This window comes from Notolabrus celidotus, chromosome 17, assembly GCF_009762535.1.
Source record: "Notolabrus celidotus isolate fNotCel1 chromosome 17, fNotCel1.pri, whole genome shotgun sequence".
Lineage (NCBI taxonomy): Eukaryota > Metazoa > Chordata > Actinopteri > Labriformes > Labridae > Notolabrus > Notolabrus celidotus.
The window spans coordinates 20,730,625-20,742,948 of NC_048288.1; the positions used below are offsets into that span (position 1 = coordinate 20,730,625).

The following is a 12,324-nucleotide window of genomic DNA, read 5'->3' on the forward strand; positions in this document are numbered from 1 at the left end:
CTGATTTGTTGAACAAAAAAGCCGTTTTCATTTATCAAAGTCATCCCTATGACAACCATTATCCTGGTTACTGTTCACACTGGTGGCTGGAGCGGTGCACTGACGGAGTCAATGGCTCATTTTATCTTTAATATCCGTTATTGCATGCAGAATGTGACAGCTTCTTCAGTAGAGGTGGGGTTCAAATTTAATTAATAAACAATAAATGTATTGATGGAGCACTTTTCAAAGTCACCAAGTCTTACACAAAGGCAGCAAGCTTTAAGAGGCAGTTCATAAGAGTTTAAGGTTTAAAAGAAAATCAATAACAGAAGGGTTCAGTAAAAGATCAGAGGGAGAGAATAAAACAAACCTGCAAAACATTTTAAGATCCACACAAACAGGAAGGAATGTACTGGGAATGTTATCACCAATAAGGTGTAAAACAGACATCCAGGGACACAGAGGACAGTTGTAGCCCACAAAGGTGGCAAATCCAAAATGCAGACAGGCTTTATGCACACACACCCCCTTCAGTGACCCCCTCCTGTTGCCTGAACTCTGGCCACAGAGGTCAGCCTGACTGATGTGTGAATGACAAATCACCAGAAGCTGCTCATACAGGAGTGACGGGGCTGAGCCAAGGCCAAAAGTGCTGTCTAATTATGGGGACCCGCCCCTGCGGAAGGGAAATGCCCTGCAAACACAGCAGACAGGCCTTGTAATCTGTTTAATTATATTCACATTGAAAACACATGTAAAGACAGAGAACAGAACGAAGCACTCAAAAATATGGCAATGATATTTTTTAATGCTGATAAGAGCTCATACACGTGCCATAACATCAACAGTGTAATAACATTAATTACAAAATGTATATCTGCTTAATATGTTATCTGATCAGGGTTTTTAGTTTACATTTACATAGGGAAACATTCAATTAATTTATGTACAAATGTTTATTTGAATGTTCCTTCTTTTTAGAACTACATCACAAGCTTCAGAGTTGCCAGAGTTGCTGGAGTGTGTTTTGAGTTTAGCAACAGAACCACAGTCCAACATTCTGGTTTCTAACTCCCTGCTATATCAGGAGTGTTACATTGATATGTTAATATCATAAACATAAATAAGAAGTCAGACAATTCAACTACAAGTTCCAAGGTAAAAAAAAAAAAAAGAGGCTAAAATTAGTTTAATCTACAGAAATGCATTAAGTTTGAACTATTGTTACTTTTATGCATCCTCTCTAAAATGTGATGGACGTACTAAAGGAAAAATAAATCATACTGAACTGTTACTTCATCACCGGAGTTCCTTCACAATGAAAAACTTCTGTTCAACAGGGACAAATAGCAGGAATTAATCCTTCCCTATCCAATGGCACAAAACTTGAGATGTGGACACCTCAGTCCTTCTACTCTGTTACCAAAACAAAAAGAAACCGGCTCAGGATTGTCTCCACATTCAAGCAGCTGACTGAAATACCTTGTTCAATTACAGTTCTATAAGGGCAGACATGTGCAACAGCAACACAATTCAAAAGATGGCGTGGATACTTCCCTTGTTGTAGATCAAAGGGTTATATACAGTAAGGAGACAAAGCCATGGGTAATACACTGACATACACTTGCTCTATCTCTCTATCTCTCTCTCTCTCTCTCTCACACACACACACACACACACACACACACACACACACACACACTCACTCACTCACACACTTCTTCCCCTGAGACTGCTGTTGTGCTCGACTATCGTATCAGAAATTAAGGCTGATCACCGAAACAGAAGAGACAAAAAAGTGCCTGTCATGCAAAAAGAAACACTGTAACAGAAACACAGTATAAGGGCCTTGTTGTCAGTGCATAATAATAATCACAATGTCAGTAAACAGTCATTGTTCTAATCAATAAATTAAACATGGATACAAAATATTACAAATTGTATTTTCTGTTGAAATAATTGCTTCATTTGGAGGCAGAGATAGTGCACACACAGTGAGGAGAAAATAGTCCCTTTTCAGAGTCCCTTTATGTCCCATACTGACGATAAACCTCCTGACTAAAAACGACATATTAAAATAGAGTACAACTACCAGTATTGTACCAAAGATCAGTGTTTGAGTGTTTGTCTGTAACACCAGAGACTCTGAACGCAACGTGAGAAAGGATTCAACCTGTTTAGAAAAGACAAAAAGTATCAGTTAGTTTGTGTTAGCATGCATGTCATGTCATTATACTGAATGTTCTCTATACAAACAAGTTGCTCAGTTTCAAATGAGACAATATGGGTGGTTTGTTTACAGTTTGTTGATACTGCTACTTTGAAATTCAATTAAAACTAGGACCCTTCAGACCTAGAAAAATAGGAAGCACTTTTGAAACAAACATCTGAACTGTTCAACATATACACTCTCTCTTTCTCTCTATCTCTCTCTCAAACACACAGAGTAGGTTTTGTGGCATTTTTTGAACTGTGATTTCCTTCAGTGAACTTCACTCTGCAGAACTCTGGAAGCTGCTCCTGCCTCACCTGGAGGAGCAAAATCTGAACTTTGACCTTTCCTGCTGCTGAAAAGACCCGTTTTTCTAAGACAGAGGGCGGACTGTGTCACCAACTGACACTGAAGTTTCCTTGTCTGGTCTTTTCTCTAATGTTAAACTCCAAAAATAAATGATAAACTTACACAGTCTAATGTGTTTTAAAGTCAGATCATGGGCTTTTTCATCAATACAAAAATAGCTTGATTAAATAATAAATATCTAATATGAGTCAATACATCTGTCTGGTCTCTTCCATTTATTTGACACAATTGATCCAAAATGGATCAAATGCATCACTTGTTATGTGTTTGCATGTAGATACAGTACACACACACACACACGCACGCACACACACACACACACACACATACACACACACACACACACACACACACACACACACACACACACACACACACACACACACACACACACACACACACACACACACACTCCACATGCACATGCATGGTCCTCCCTGTTTCCCTGTGAAATCTCTGAAACACACAAACGTGAAGCATCACAACTGTGCTACAACTGGCTTTCTTTGTTACATCAGGTCACTTTAAAAAAAGGGAGTCTTCAGATACATGTCTGTGAGAGAGGGGGACGAGTGGAGGTACAGGAAGAGAGGAGGCTGCTACATCAAAGCTGGGACGGGGAAAGAAGAGGGAAGGAGGGGTGGAGGGGTGGGAAATAAATAAATAAATACTGAAAAATGTACATTTCTTGTTTCAAACAACTTTCACTTTGACTCCACAGTGATCTGAAGTCTGCAAAAAGAGTGATTATGTTATGTTAGCACCCTAGCCTTATCGTTCAGTGCTATTGCCTGGATGGGAGAGTGTATTGGAGATTCGTGTGTGTGTGCGTTTGTGTGTCTCATAGTCTGGTCTGAGCCTCGGGGATATAGATCTCGATACTGTCTGCACTCTCGGTGGCAGAGCTCTGCCGGACCGATGCAGCACGTTTGGCAGCAAGCAGGCGTTTGCGAGCCTCCAGACGCTGGCGCTCGGAGCTTTCCAGCGAGCGGTCCCTAGCCAGGGGAGGGTGGCCCTTCTGGGGCTTCTTTGGCACGGGAGGAGGCATCCTTCTCTCCTGGACATAGATGATAAACAGTCTTTAATGATGTGAACTGCGTGTCAAAAGCTGCAGCAAAACAAAGTCAGGAGCAAGAAAAAACGCAGCCAGCTCTGGTAGGGTTAGAAAGTGCGATGTAGCGTCTGAGAGCATGCAAGTCTGAATGAGGTTATGGTTCACAGTGGCAGCCATTTGTGTGAGGGAGGCCATTGCGTGAGGTAAAAGTGACCATTGGAGGTGGACAGGCCCCAACGGTGCATGGCAGGTAGAGAAGCTTCTCAAAAGCAGCTCACTGTCAACAACAAGACAAAACACATAAACACAGGTGGTGACGTCAGGCAGGCAACGTGACATTACACAGACAAATCTGCATGCTACAGCAAAGCTTCACCTCGAATTATCAGGACTATAAGTATATGTGTAGCAGTGACATCAGAAAACATGCAGGTTAGTGAAGCATTCCAAAACAAAACAGCGTCTCAGCGAACATAAACATTTAAAGCAAGGAATGAATTTGATGTCTTTACCTGAATTTCTGGTGGAGTCAGAGGTTTCCAGTTGTTGGCTTTGAGTTGGTGAAGTTCATCAAACTTCAGGCTGATGTTCTCGATGGATAGCTGGAGCATGTCCCAGAAGCCGGCAAGGTCCTGGGAGACGGGCCGGGGATGTGCATTTGGGTTCTAACACACAAGAAATTGCATTCATACAGACAAAGGTTTATATGCTTATCACATGTTTTATTAAAGATGCTGTCACTTCAAGATGGTTCAATTTTAGAGTAACTGCACTGACAAGAGAATCTGATTTTGAGTCACTAATGTGTATCACAAATGATGTGACATTTGAATAAGAGATTTCTGTATAAATCAGGCACCATACTGTTAATACATGTGAGTACTCAGATGGTTTTAGTCATACATTCATTTTTAATTTCATCAACAACAAAAAAACACTGCTTCATTGCTCAAACCCACCTGTTTACAAAGGCTTTTAACCTATAATTGATTGATTTTTGTTTGTTTTGTTTGTTTTGGTTTTATTTTGTTTTGTTACTTTGCTTTCTGTTGCTTTTTTGCACTGCTTTCATTTTCTATTGTATAATTTATTTTCTTGTAAAGTGTCTTAAAGAAACATTTTAAGTGCTTTTATAAATCAAATGTATTATTATTATGATTATTATTATTAACTATAGACATTTTCCAGTTCAAATGCTGTGTTTTTATTAGAGCTGTCAAAGTTAACGTGATAATAATGCATAAAGAAACTGATATTTTGAATGGCAAGTTGAGCTACAAAGCCCTGCAGGATGGTTCTCTCCACAAGACCAAAGTTATTTGCATTAACTGTCAATGTAAATTGAGTTAACACTGGTGTATGTCGAGTCTCAAATCCAAGCACACAGCTGACGCAGAGAGCTTAGAGTTGCCCAGGTGTCTCTGTTGCAAACTATTCAGCATGGCCTTTATTTCCCCACATGTGAGGTCAGACTGACTTACAATGTGTGAGATTATTTGCTTTAAGTGTAAAGGATCCTGGGAATGATGTTTGAGCGATGGACAATTTAACGGACCAGTGTACTTGTTGGACAATGTGTCTGTTGTTGTGATGCATGAGGTCCATTATTCCTGTTGAGCTGCTTTTAACAACTGGGAATGTTTAGTTAACCTTTAGAGGTGTTAAGTTGGACACTATATTGTGTTAGGATCACACTCTGGTCAATATGGCTCTATATATCTGTTTTTGCATTTTGGCGTTGAGTTTGCCATGTTATACCTTCAGCATATTTTTTGAGCATGCAGTACCTTCGAGGTTATTTTGGTGTATTTGTTATCGTTTTGGATTGCTGCAATAATAATAGACATACATTTGCACAAAGCAAGCATATTTGCCCACTCCCATGTTGTTGAAAGTTTACCCTATAAGGTATATTTAGATAAGATGAGAAATGTGTGATTAATTTAGGATTAATCACGAGCTAACTGCGGACAATCATGCGGTTTAAAATGTTTTCGGTTGACAGCCTTCATTTTTAAACATTTTACAAAAACTAATTAAGTGTTCTCACAAGTGATACTTTCATTCTAAGGTAGAATTGTAGGCCATATTGTTGTATGATAAAAAGGTTGCGTTAGACAGGTACATACATCTAAAATGAAGAAAATAGAGGTGCATAAAAAAGCACAAACTAAATTGCATGTGGCTGCTTTGATACAGACACAAGCCTATTTTTTTATATCAGCATCTAAAAGATCCATGTTCATTAGGTTCCAGTTTCCACACAGCAGATTCTGTTTATTGTACGTGAAAGACAGTAAGGGCGTGCAGATGCACACTCTACACTGGATGCATAGTAAATGAGCTCTGGCCTGTCAGGATGATTTGTGCAGGATGATGTCAGTGTTGGGTGGTTGGGGTGGGGGATGGGGGGTGCTGGTGGTGGGGCATGCAGAGGATGTGGTGACACATACCAGATTCTCCTCACACAGCTCCCGGAACTGCTGGAACTTCTGGGACATCAGCAGCTGGGCACTCCCCACTGCACTGCGGATCTTCCCCAGGACTGCAGGAAGAGAGACACAGGCGCACATGCAAGCAACACACACACACACACAGAATCACAATGCAATTACTCACAGAGCCGCAGACTGCAGGCATGTTGCAGCACTGACAGAGGGGCTGCATTTGCAATGAAACAGAGGGGATTAGGCTACAATCCTATGTTATCTGTGCCTCATTTAGAAGTTAAATAATTACTGAAATGCTGGGATCACAAATCCAAAAAGGTACTCTCAAAAAATATAAAACTAACAGGAATGATGAATTGCAAAAGCAATATATTGTCCTTAATTCACCTGCTGTCACCTATCAAGAATAAACTTAAAAACCAGCAATGCAATCCTGAAAAACTGAAGGGTACATGAGGTAAACAAGGTTATACTGCATAAAGGAAACCAATGGTCATCCCTATTGACTTGCACATCCCCAATGGAGAGAGACGCGGTGCATACATTACTCTACATGAAGAAAACGGGATCAAAACTGGGAGGGGGGAAAGGAGGGAGGAGGGAGTAATGAATCTGCACTACAGACACAATGTCTTCAGGAGCTGTGTGTACATGTATGTGAGTGTGTGCGCATGTGGGATCTGGGAAAACATAACCTTGAGACAGGCTGCCTGTTCGGCACATTTCTGTGAGAGAATCTCTAGCCTGGAACCAAAACAGCACACCGGCTGCATAAGCAATGACACTTTTGGTGAGACGAGGAATGCAGGACAGGTAGAAATACAGCGCCTGCTGCCCGAGGCGTGTTTGCACAGTCTTGGCTGGTGCATGTGAGTGGATGTGCATAAAACATATTTAGACATGTGTTTACAGACATGCACTGTGGCACAAGTATGTGTGTAACTTTTTGATCAAATAGTTGCCTGGAGGAGCACAGAGAGAAACTCCTTCACTTGAGTTTGTGTGAGGGATCATTATACAGTGTGTGTCTTAAGGACACATGTGTGGCTGGGGCCAGCATGCCTCTATTGATAAATATGCACGGTATGTCTGTGGAGGCCAGAGGGCCTGAGACAGGAACAAGCAGCTATTGTGGTCCAATACCATGAATACCAGCACCCTCCGAATCCGGGCAGAAGAGAGGACAAGAAATAGACATAATATTAGTCTGCAACTGACTTTATGATCTTTTTGATCTGATCTTTAGTGGACAGTTACATGTACAACATACATCTGTTCACATCTGGAATTAATATGCTTCTTCAGATGCATCTCCAGTGACCTCTTGTGATCAGATGTTGCTTTCCTGCTCTATATAAAGTGAACACAGAGCCTTAATCAGCTTCTTTAGTCTGTTGTAAAATGAAGAGATAATTTAAAATATGTTGAGTATCAAATCAGACAACATTAAGGCCAGACTGCTGCCCTGGATTTGGTTAAAAGGTGCTTCTTCCATGTGAACCAGTACATGTGCCTACACAAGAATGTGGAAAAGAAATCAGAGACAGGTGTGAATGTAGGCTGAGCAGTCTCAATGTATCCTCAGTGCATCTTTGGGGCATCTTCTCCAGTAATCAAAGCTGTTCCCTTGTCTTTGGATCAGCATGCATGTTAATACCAGGTGTAAACACAGCCCATGACTCCACTCACCCTCATCAGGCAGCTCAACCTCCAGCTCATCGTGCTCCATCTGTCTGCACCACCCATCCATACGCTCCGTCTCGGCCTGCAGCAGCTTGAGGAACCAGCGGCCGTCACGGGGGCACACTGAGGGAGCGATGGCATCCATCAATGTGTCCACATCTGGCTCTGCCACACTGTCCATCCACGGGTCCGGGGGGGGCAAGATTGAGGGGTCGAAGCCCACCTCCCCGTAGTCGTCTGCAGCACAGGCGTGGTAGTGGTTCCCTGAGCCCTGGATGCTGACAGTGGAAGTGGCAGCGTCACGGGAGTGCTGGCGGGGCATGGTGGCGCAGTAGCGAGGCAGAGGAGCCGGAGCTTCTGACGGGTCGTCGAGATCAGCTTGCACGGCCGTGGTTACGCTGTTGGAGCGGGTCATCCTGCGGTAACTAGGACAGAGGGAAGAAACCTTTTCCAGATCTGATTGTGTGTGATTGATTACACATCCTTACACTGTGCAGTGATACCACATCCGCTTTGAGCAGCAGTTATGATAACATCGTTTACACAAACACTTGGAGGTATGAAAACTCAGCAATCTCACCGCTGATGGGGATGCACAGCTTTTGTGATGTGGGATGTCTTTTGTGTGTGTGTGTGTGTTTTGTCACCTGGCTCATTCAGGAGCAACTGAGTACGCACTTATCTGTGCCACCACAAGCCTTGCTGTCGGGCCGTAGCAAAAACACACAGAACACACACACAAACACACACACCAGGTACCCTTCTCTACAGCTGGGTGTGCCATGTCGTATTTGGCTCAGATGCTTTGTGCTGCTGTCGGACAGCCTGTGCCAAGCCCCTCCACAGTGTGTGCAACAGTGGGCGCACACACACACACACACTCATGTGCAAAGATTAAATCAACACATTCACATTTGGCTGGGTTGTATAGAGCTGCTCAACATTACTGTAATGAATGGGACGCCAGAGAGACGTGGGTGTGTCAGGGAAGGGGGGAAACTGTCCAGCTAACTGCGCAGTGATTGGATGAAGCTGCAGTTAAATCCCTGAAAGATTACAACTCAAAGTGGTACATGACACAGAGCACATCATTTATTAAACGATACAAAAATCTACCATGTCTCTGCTAATTGAGCTACTTAGGAAACAAGAGGATGCACTTTGATACACTTACAACAGAGCTCCAGGGATGTCAAAAAATGGCAAATAAAAGTGGGAAACTACACTTTTTAACTCCTTAGATTTGACATCATGCATATGTTTATATTTTGACGTGTCAAGCATGCCTTATCTTAACGGTTTTACCTCTTCAAGTCCTTACACAACAATTAAACAGCAATCAAAAATGTTCCAAACCAGAAAGGAGACAGTATTTCTGTCCTGCATGACCCTCAGCTTGACCTTCCTGAACGACGACACACACAAATGATCCCAGCTCCATCCCCGGACACACACTCCTCCGCAAGTCTACCCATTTATCTCCACCTCCTCCTTTTCCTCATTCATCTCTTCTCTTCCGTGAACAGAGAAAAAGAGGGAGCAAGAAGACCAAAGGAGTGGCTTCGGGAAGATCAAACACAGAGTGTGTTGAGTGTGTTGAGTGTGTGTGTGTGCACCAGCAGCCCGTCAATTGTGTGTGTGTATGTGTGCGTGTGTGTGAAGAGCAGTTAAAGAGTAACTCCTCTGAGCAGGTGTTCACTTCTAATGACCTCAGCCTGCTTTCTATCAGTCTGCTAACAACTTCCTGCAGGGGCAGAGACGGGCAAGGCCAAACAGAGCCCAGACAGAAAGACAGACATATCAATACACAGGAGGCAGGAGAGAACAAGAGAGAAGCGTCTGTGTGAGGAAGAGAGGAGGCTATAAAACACGAAGAGGGGAAAAAAAAAGAGAAAGAAAGAAACATAGAAAGTCCATGTTCTTCTTATGTTCATGTGGCGAACATGACGGAAAGTTATAAATCTCAGCAGAGGTGGAGTTGTTCCATCCACATTCCATTTCTCACCGCTCCCAGAAGGCCTCTTCCTCTAGATTTTTTTTATTGTAAATCTTTATATTTCCCCCTGTCATCCCCAGAGACCAGGCTTCAAATGCATACACAGTACTAAAAAAAGAGTGAGGACTCAATAAAAACAGGCTGATGTCTTATTAAGAGTCTGAAACACAGCCTCTCATGCGTCCAGTCAACACAAACTGTCATTTAAAATTTGCACCTGAAGTTTTGGTTTGTTTTGCTTCAGCCAGTAATGAAAAAGTCTCAGTTACTGAGGATGAAAAGAAAAACACATGGAGGTCTGTGCATATGGTTTAGTCGCAAAGTCTTCCACTGTGACTGCAAAGCCATCTGGTGACACCAACACAAGACCCTATACCTTCTTAACGTGCTGCGAAACAATGCAACAAATGTTTACCTGATCAGACACATGCAGCTTTCTACATTTTTTAAGTCTGCATTTTTATTATGTAGAAAAAACATGAATTAAAAAACGGCATATAAATAAGAAACACACATACAAATCCTCTGCCTACATCAGAGCAGGAAGAAGTCAGTTTAAAACTAGCACTGTTTGTTGTGTTCCTCTCTTTTAACGCTCTCCTCCACTCCCTCTCAGTTAATCTCAGTTCAAACAGCAAGGTGAGGTCATGACCTGTGCCTGCTGAATATAAACACACAGTCTCTCTCTTTCTCTCTCTCTCATACACACTCCTACACACACACACACACACACACACACACACACACACACACACACACACACACACACACACACAAACACACACAGTCACATAAGGAAGTTTGGGCAGTGGACTGAGGCAGTAGGAGTTTGGCACTCTCACCGTCTGAGAATCTGATGTAGGGGGCATCATGCCCAGACCTCCCAGGTACTCACACACACACACACACACACACACACACAAATTAATGCATGCGTGGACTTACACACACACACAAGCATGCCAACAGATAAACAACCACCTGAAATACCCTCTCACCATCTCCAAACATTAACCCGGGATATGCACAAGCTGTGCTGCGTAACATCCAAGCTTGAGCCGACTGCGAGGTGTCCGGGTGAGTTAATATTTAGCTTGGTCAGCCAGCTGAGACCTCCTCCTCTCAGAAAGCCCCTCACATTCCCTGCCTCTCACTGAGTGTGTGTGTGTGTGTGTTAAGGTGCTGGATCCAGCCCTCACTGTGACCTTTGATTAAAGGTGATGTGTCTTAGAATCCCACAAGCATGCCTTGGCGACAGCATGAAGACCAGGACTGTGGCTAAATTTGTCAAACTTCCCTTGCGGAGCAGAAGGTCACTGTTTTTCTACCAAGTGGAGCAAAGCAGAGAAAGATGCCTGAGTGGCCAATCCGAGGCTCTGTTCGATTTGAGCTCAAAAGGTAGTAAATGTGCTTGGCTGATTCTACAAAGAGTGGAAACATGTTGCAGGATTACAGTCTGCATCTGACAGCCCAGCAGTCTCTCTCAGTGCTCCCAGAACTAAACAAACCCAATAAAACTCCCTCCTCTTTTCCCTCTCCCTCCCTCCCACGCGTACACAAACACACAGCCTCAAAGTAGCCTGAATCACAATGACTGGAGCAACAGATGGCTGTCAACTCACCCCCTCTGCTTTTCCAGCTACCCTGCACCACATCCTCTGGCCCAGCTGTCACTTGGGGCCCCCTGGCTGAGGGGGGCTTCTGACGCCAACCTCCCCCTGATCTGGGGACAGCTGCTTTGGGGAAGACGGTGCAGGGGGGCACAAGCTTGCGCTGCACACTACAAACATCTATCTGTCTCCTGCAGTCCTCTTCCTGTTCATCCCAACCATCAGACTTATCCAGTTTCACTTTTTTTATAACGCCCTCCTCCTTCTCTCTACTCACCATCGCTCATCCTCCACTTGAATTCCTATGGACTGGAATTTAGACTGCTCCACAGTCGGCCCTCCTTCATCTGGATCCACCTGAGAGGAGGAAGAGAAACTGTCACACTGAATCCAAGAGCAGAACTTCTACAGATACCAAAGCTGGTCCACAAACCTGGATCCCTATGGAGAGGCACTTTCGGAGTGCTTCCCTCTGCGCTTTGCTGTCAGCGGAGACGTGAGCAACGGCGGAGGTGGTGGCTGTGGCGGTGATGGTGATGGTGCTATTGGTGACATGCTGGCTGGCGGGTCCGTGCACCTGAGCGTTAGCAGCCTCAATGGCTGCAGTCAGGGCCTTCATGCTGTCGATGCTCTCTGTGGAGTTGGACAGGCCCGGCTGGGAGGACATGCCTGTCCGCTGGCCCGAGCCGCCGTCCATGTAGGCATCCTGAGCCGACTCGGTGCTGCTCTGGGCCGTGATGGAGATGAAGGGTTTGGACGGGGTGGTCCGTGGTGGGACTGGGGGCGGTGTTTTCTTGTATGTGGTGATGCATGATGACACTGAAAGGAGGAGACGGAAACAGAAATAACAAATGATTATACGATTTAAAAAAATCACACTACATTTAACCTTGCACAGAGGGTTCTTTAGAGCCTGTAAAAACAGCTCTCTGGCTCTGCAAGGAGATTTTTCTAATCTCTGAGAAAGT

The 12,324-nt window shown here is 43.8% G+C and overlaps 1 protein-coding gene across 4 annotated transcripts in view; it reads right to left on the reverse strand.

Annotated features, from left to right (window-relative positions):
• Positions 1 to 694: 694 nt before the first annotated feature.
• The window catches only part of dlgap1b (discs, large (Drosophila) homolog-associated protein 1b), a 118,722-nt gene continuing 107,092 nt past the window's right edge, over positions 695 to 12,324 (reverse strand). The window contains exons 7-12 of one of the 4 annotated variants that reach the window (XM_034707054.1): positions 11,790 to 12,175; positions 11,634 to 11,713; positions 7,757 to 8,175; positions 6,071 to 6,162; positions 4,130 to 4,282; positions 695 to 3,620 (exon numbers count right to left, since the gene is read on the reverse strand). In XM_034707054.1, the coding sequence (XP_034562945.1) occupies positions 3,405 to 3,620; positions 4,130 to 4,282; positions 6,071 to 6,162; positions 7,757 to 8,175; positions 11,634 to 11,713; positions 11,790 to 12,175 (1,346 nt within the window). In that variant the 3' untranslated portion in view covers positions 695 to 3,404. Of the gene's footprint in view, positions 3,895 to 4,129; positions 4,283 to 6,070; positions 6,163 to 7,756; positions 8,176 to 11,633; positions 11,714 to 11,789; positions 12,176 to 12,324 lie in introns of all 4 variants that reach the window. The other 3 variants (XM_034707056.1, XM_034707057.1, XM_034707055.1) reach the window with 3 other exon arrangements.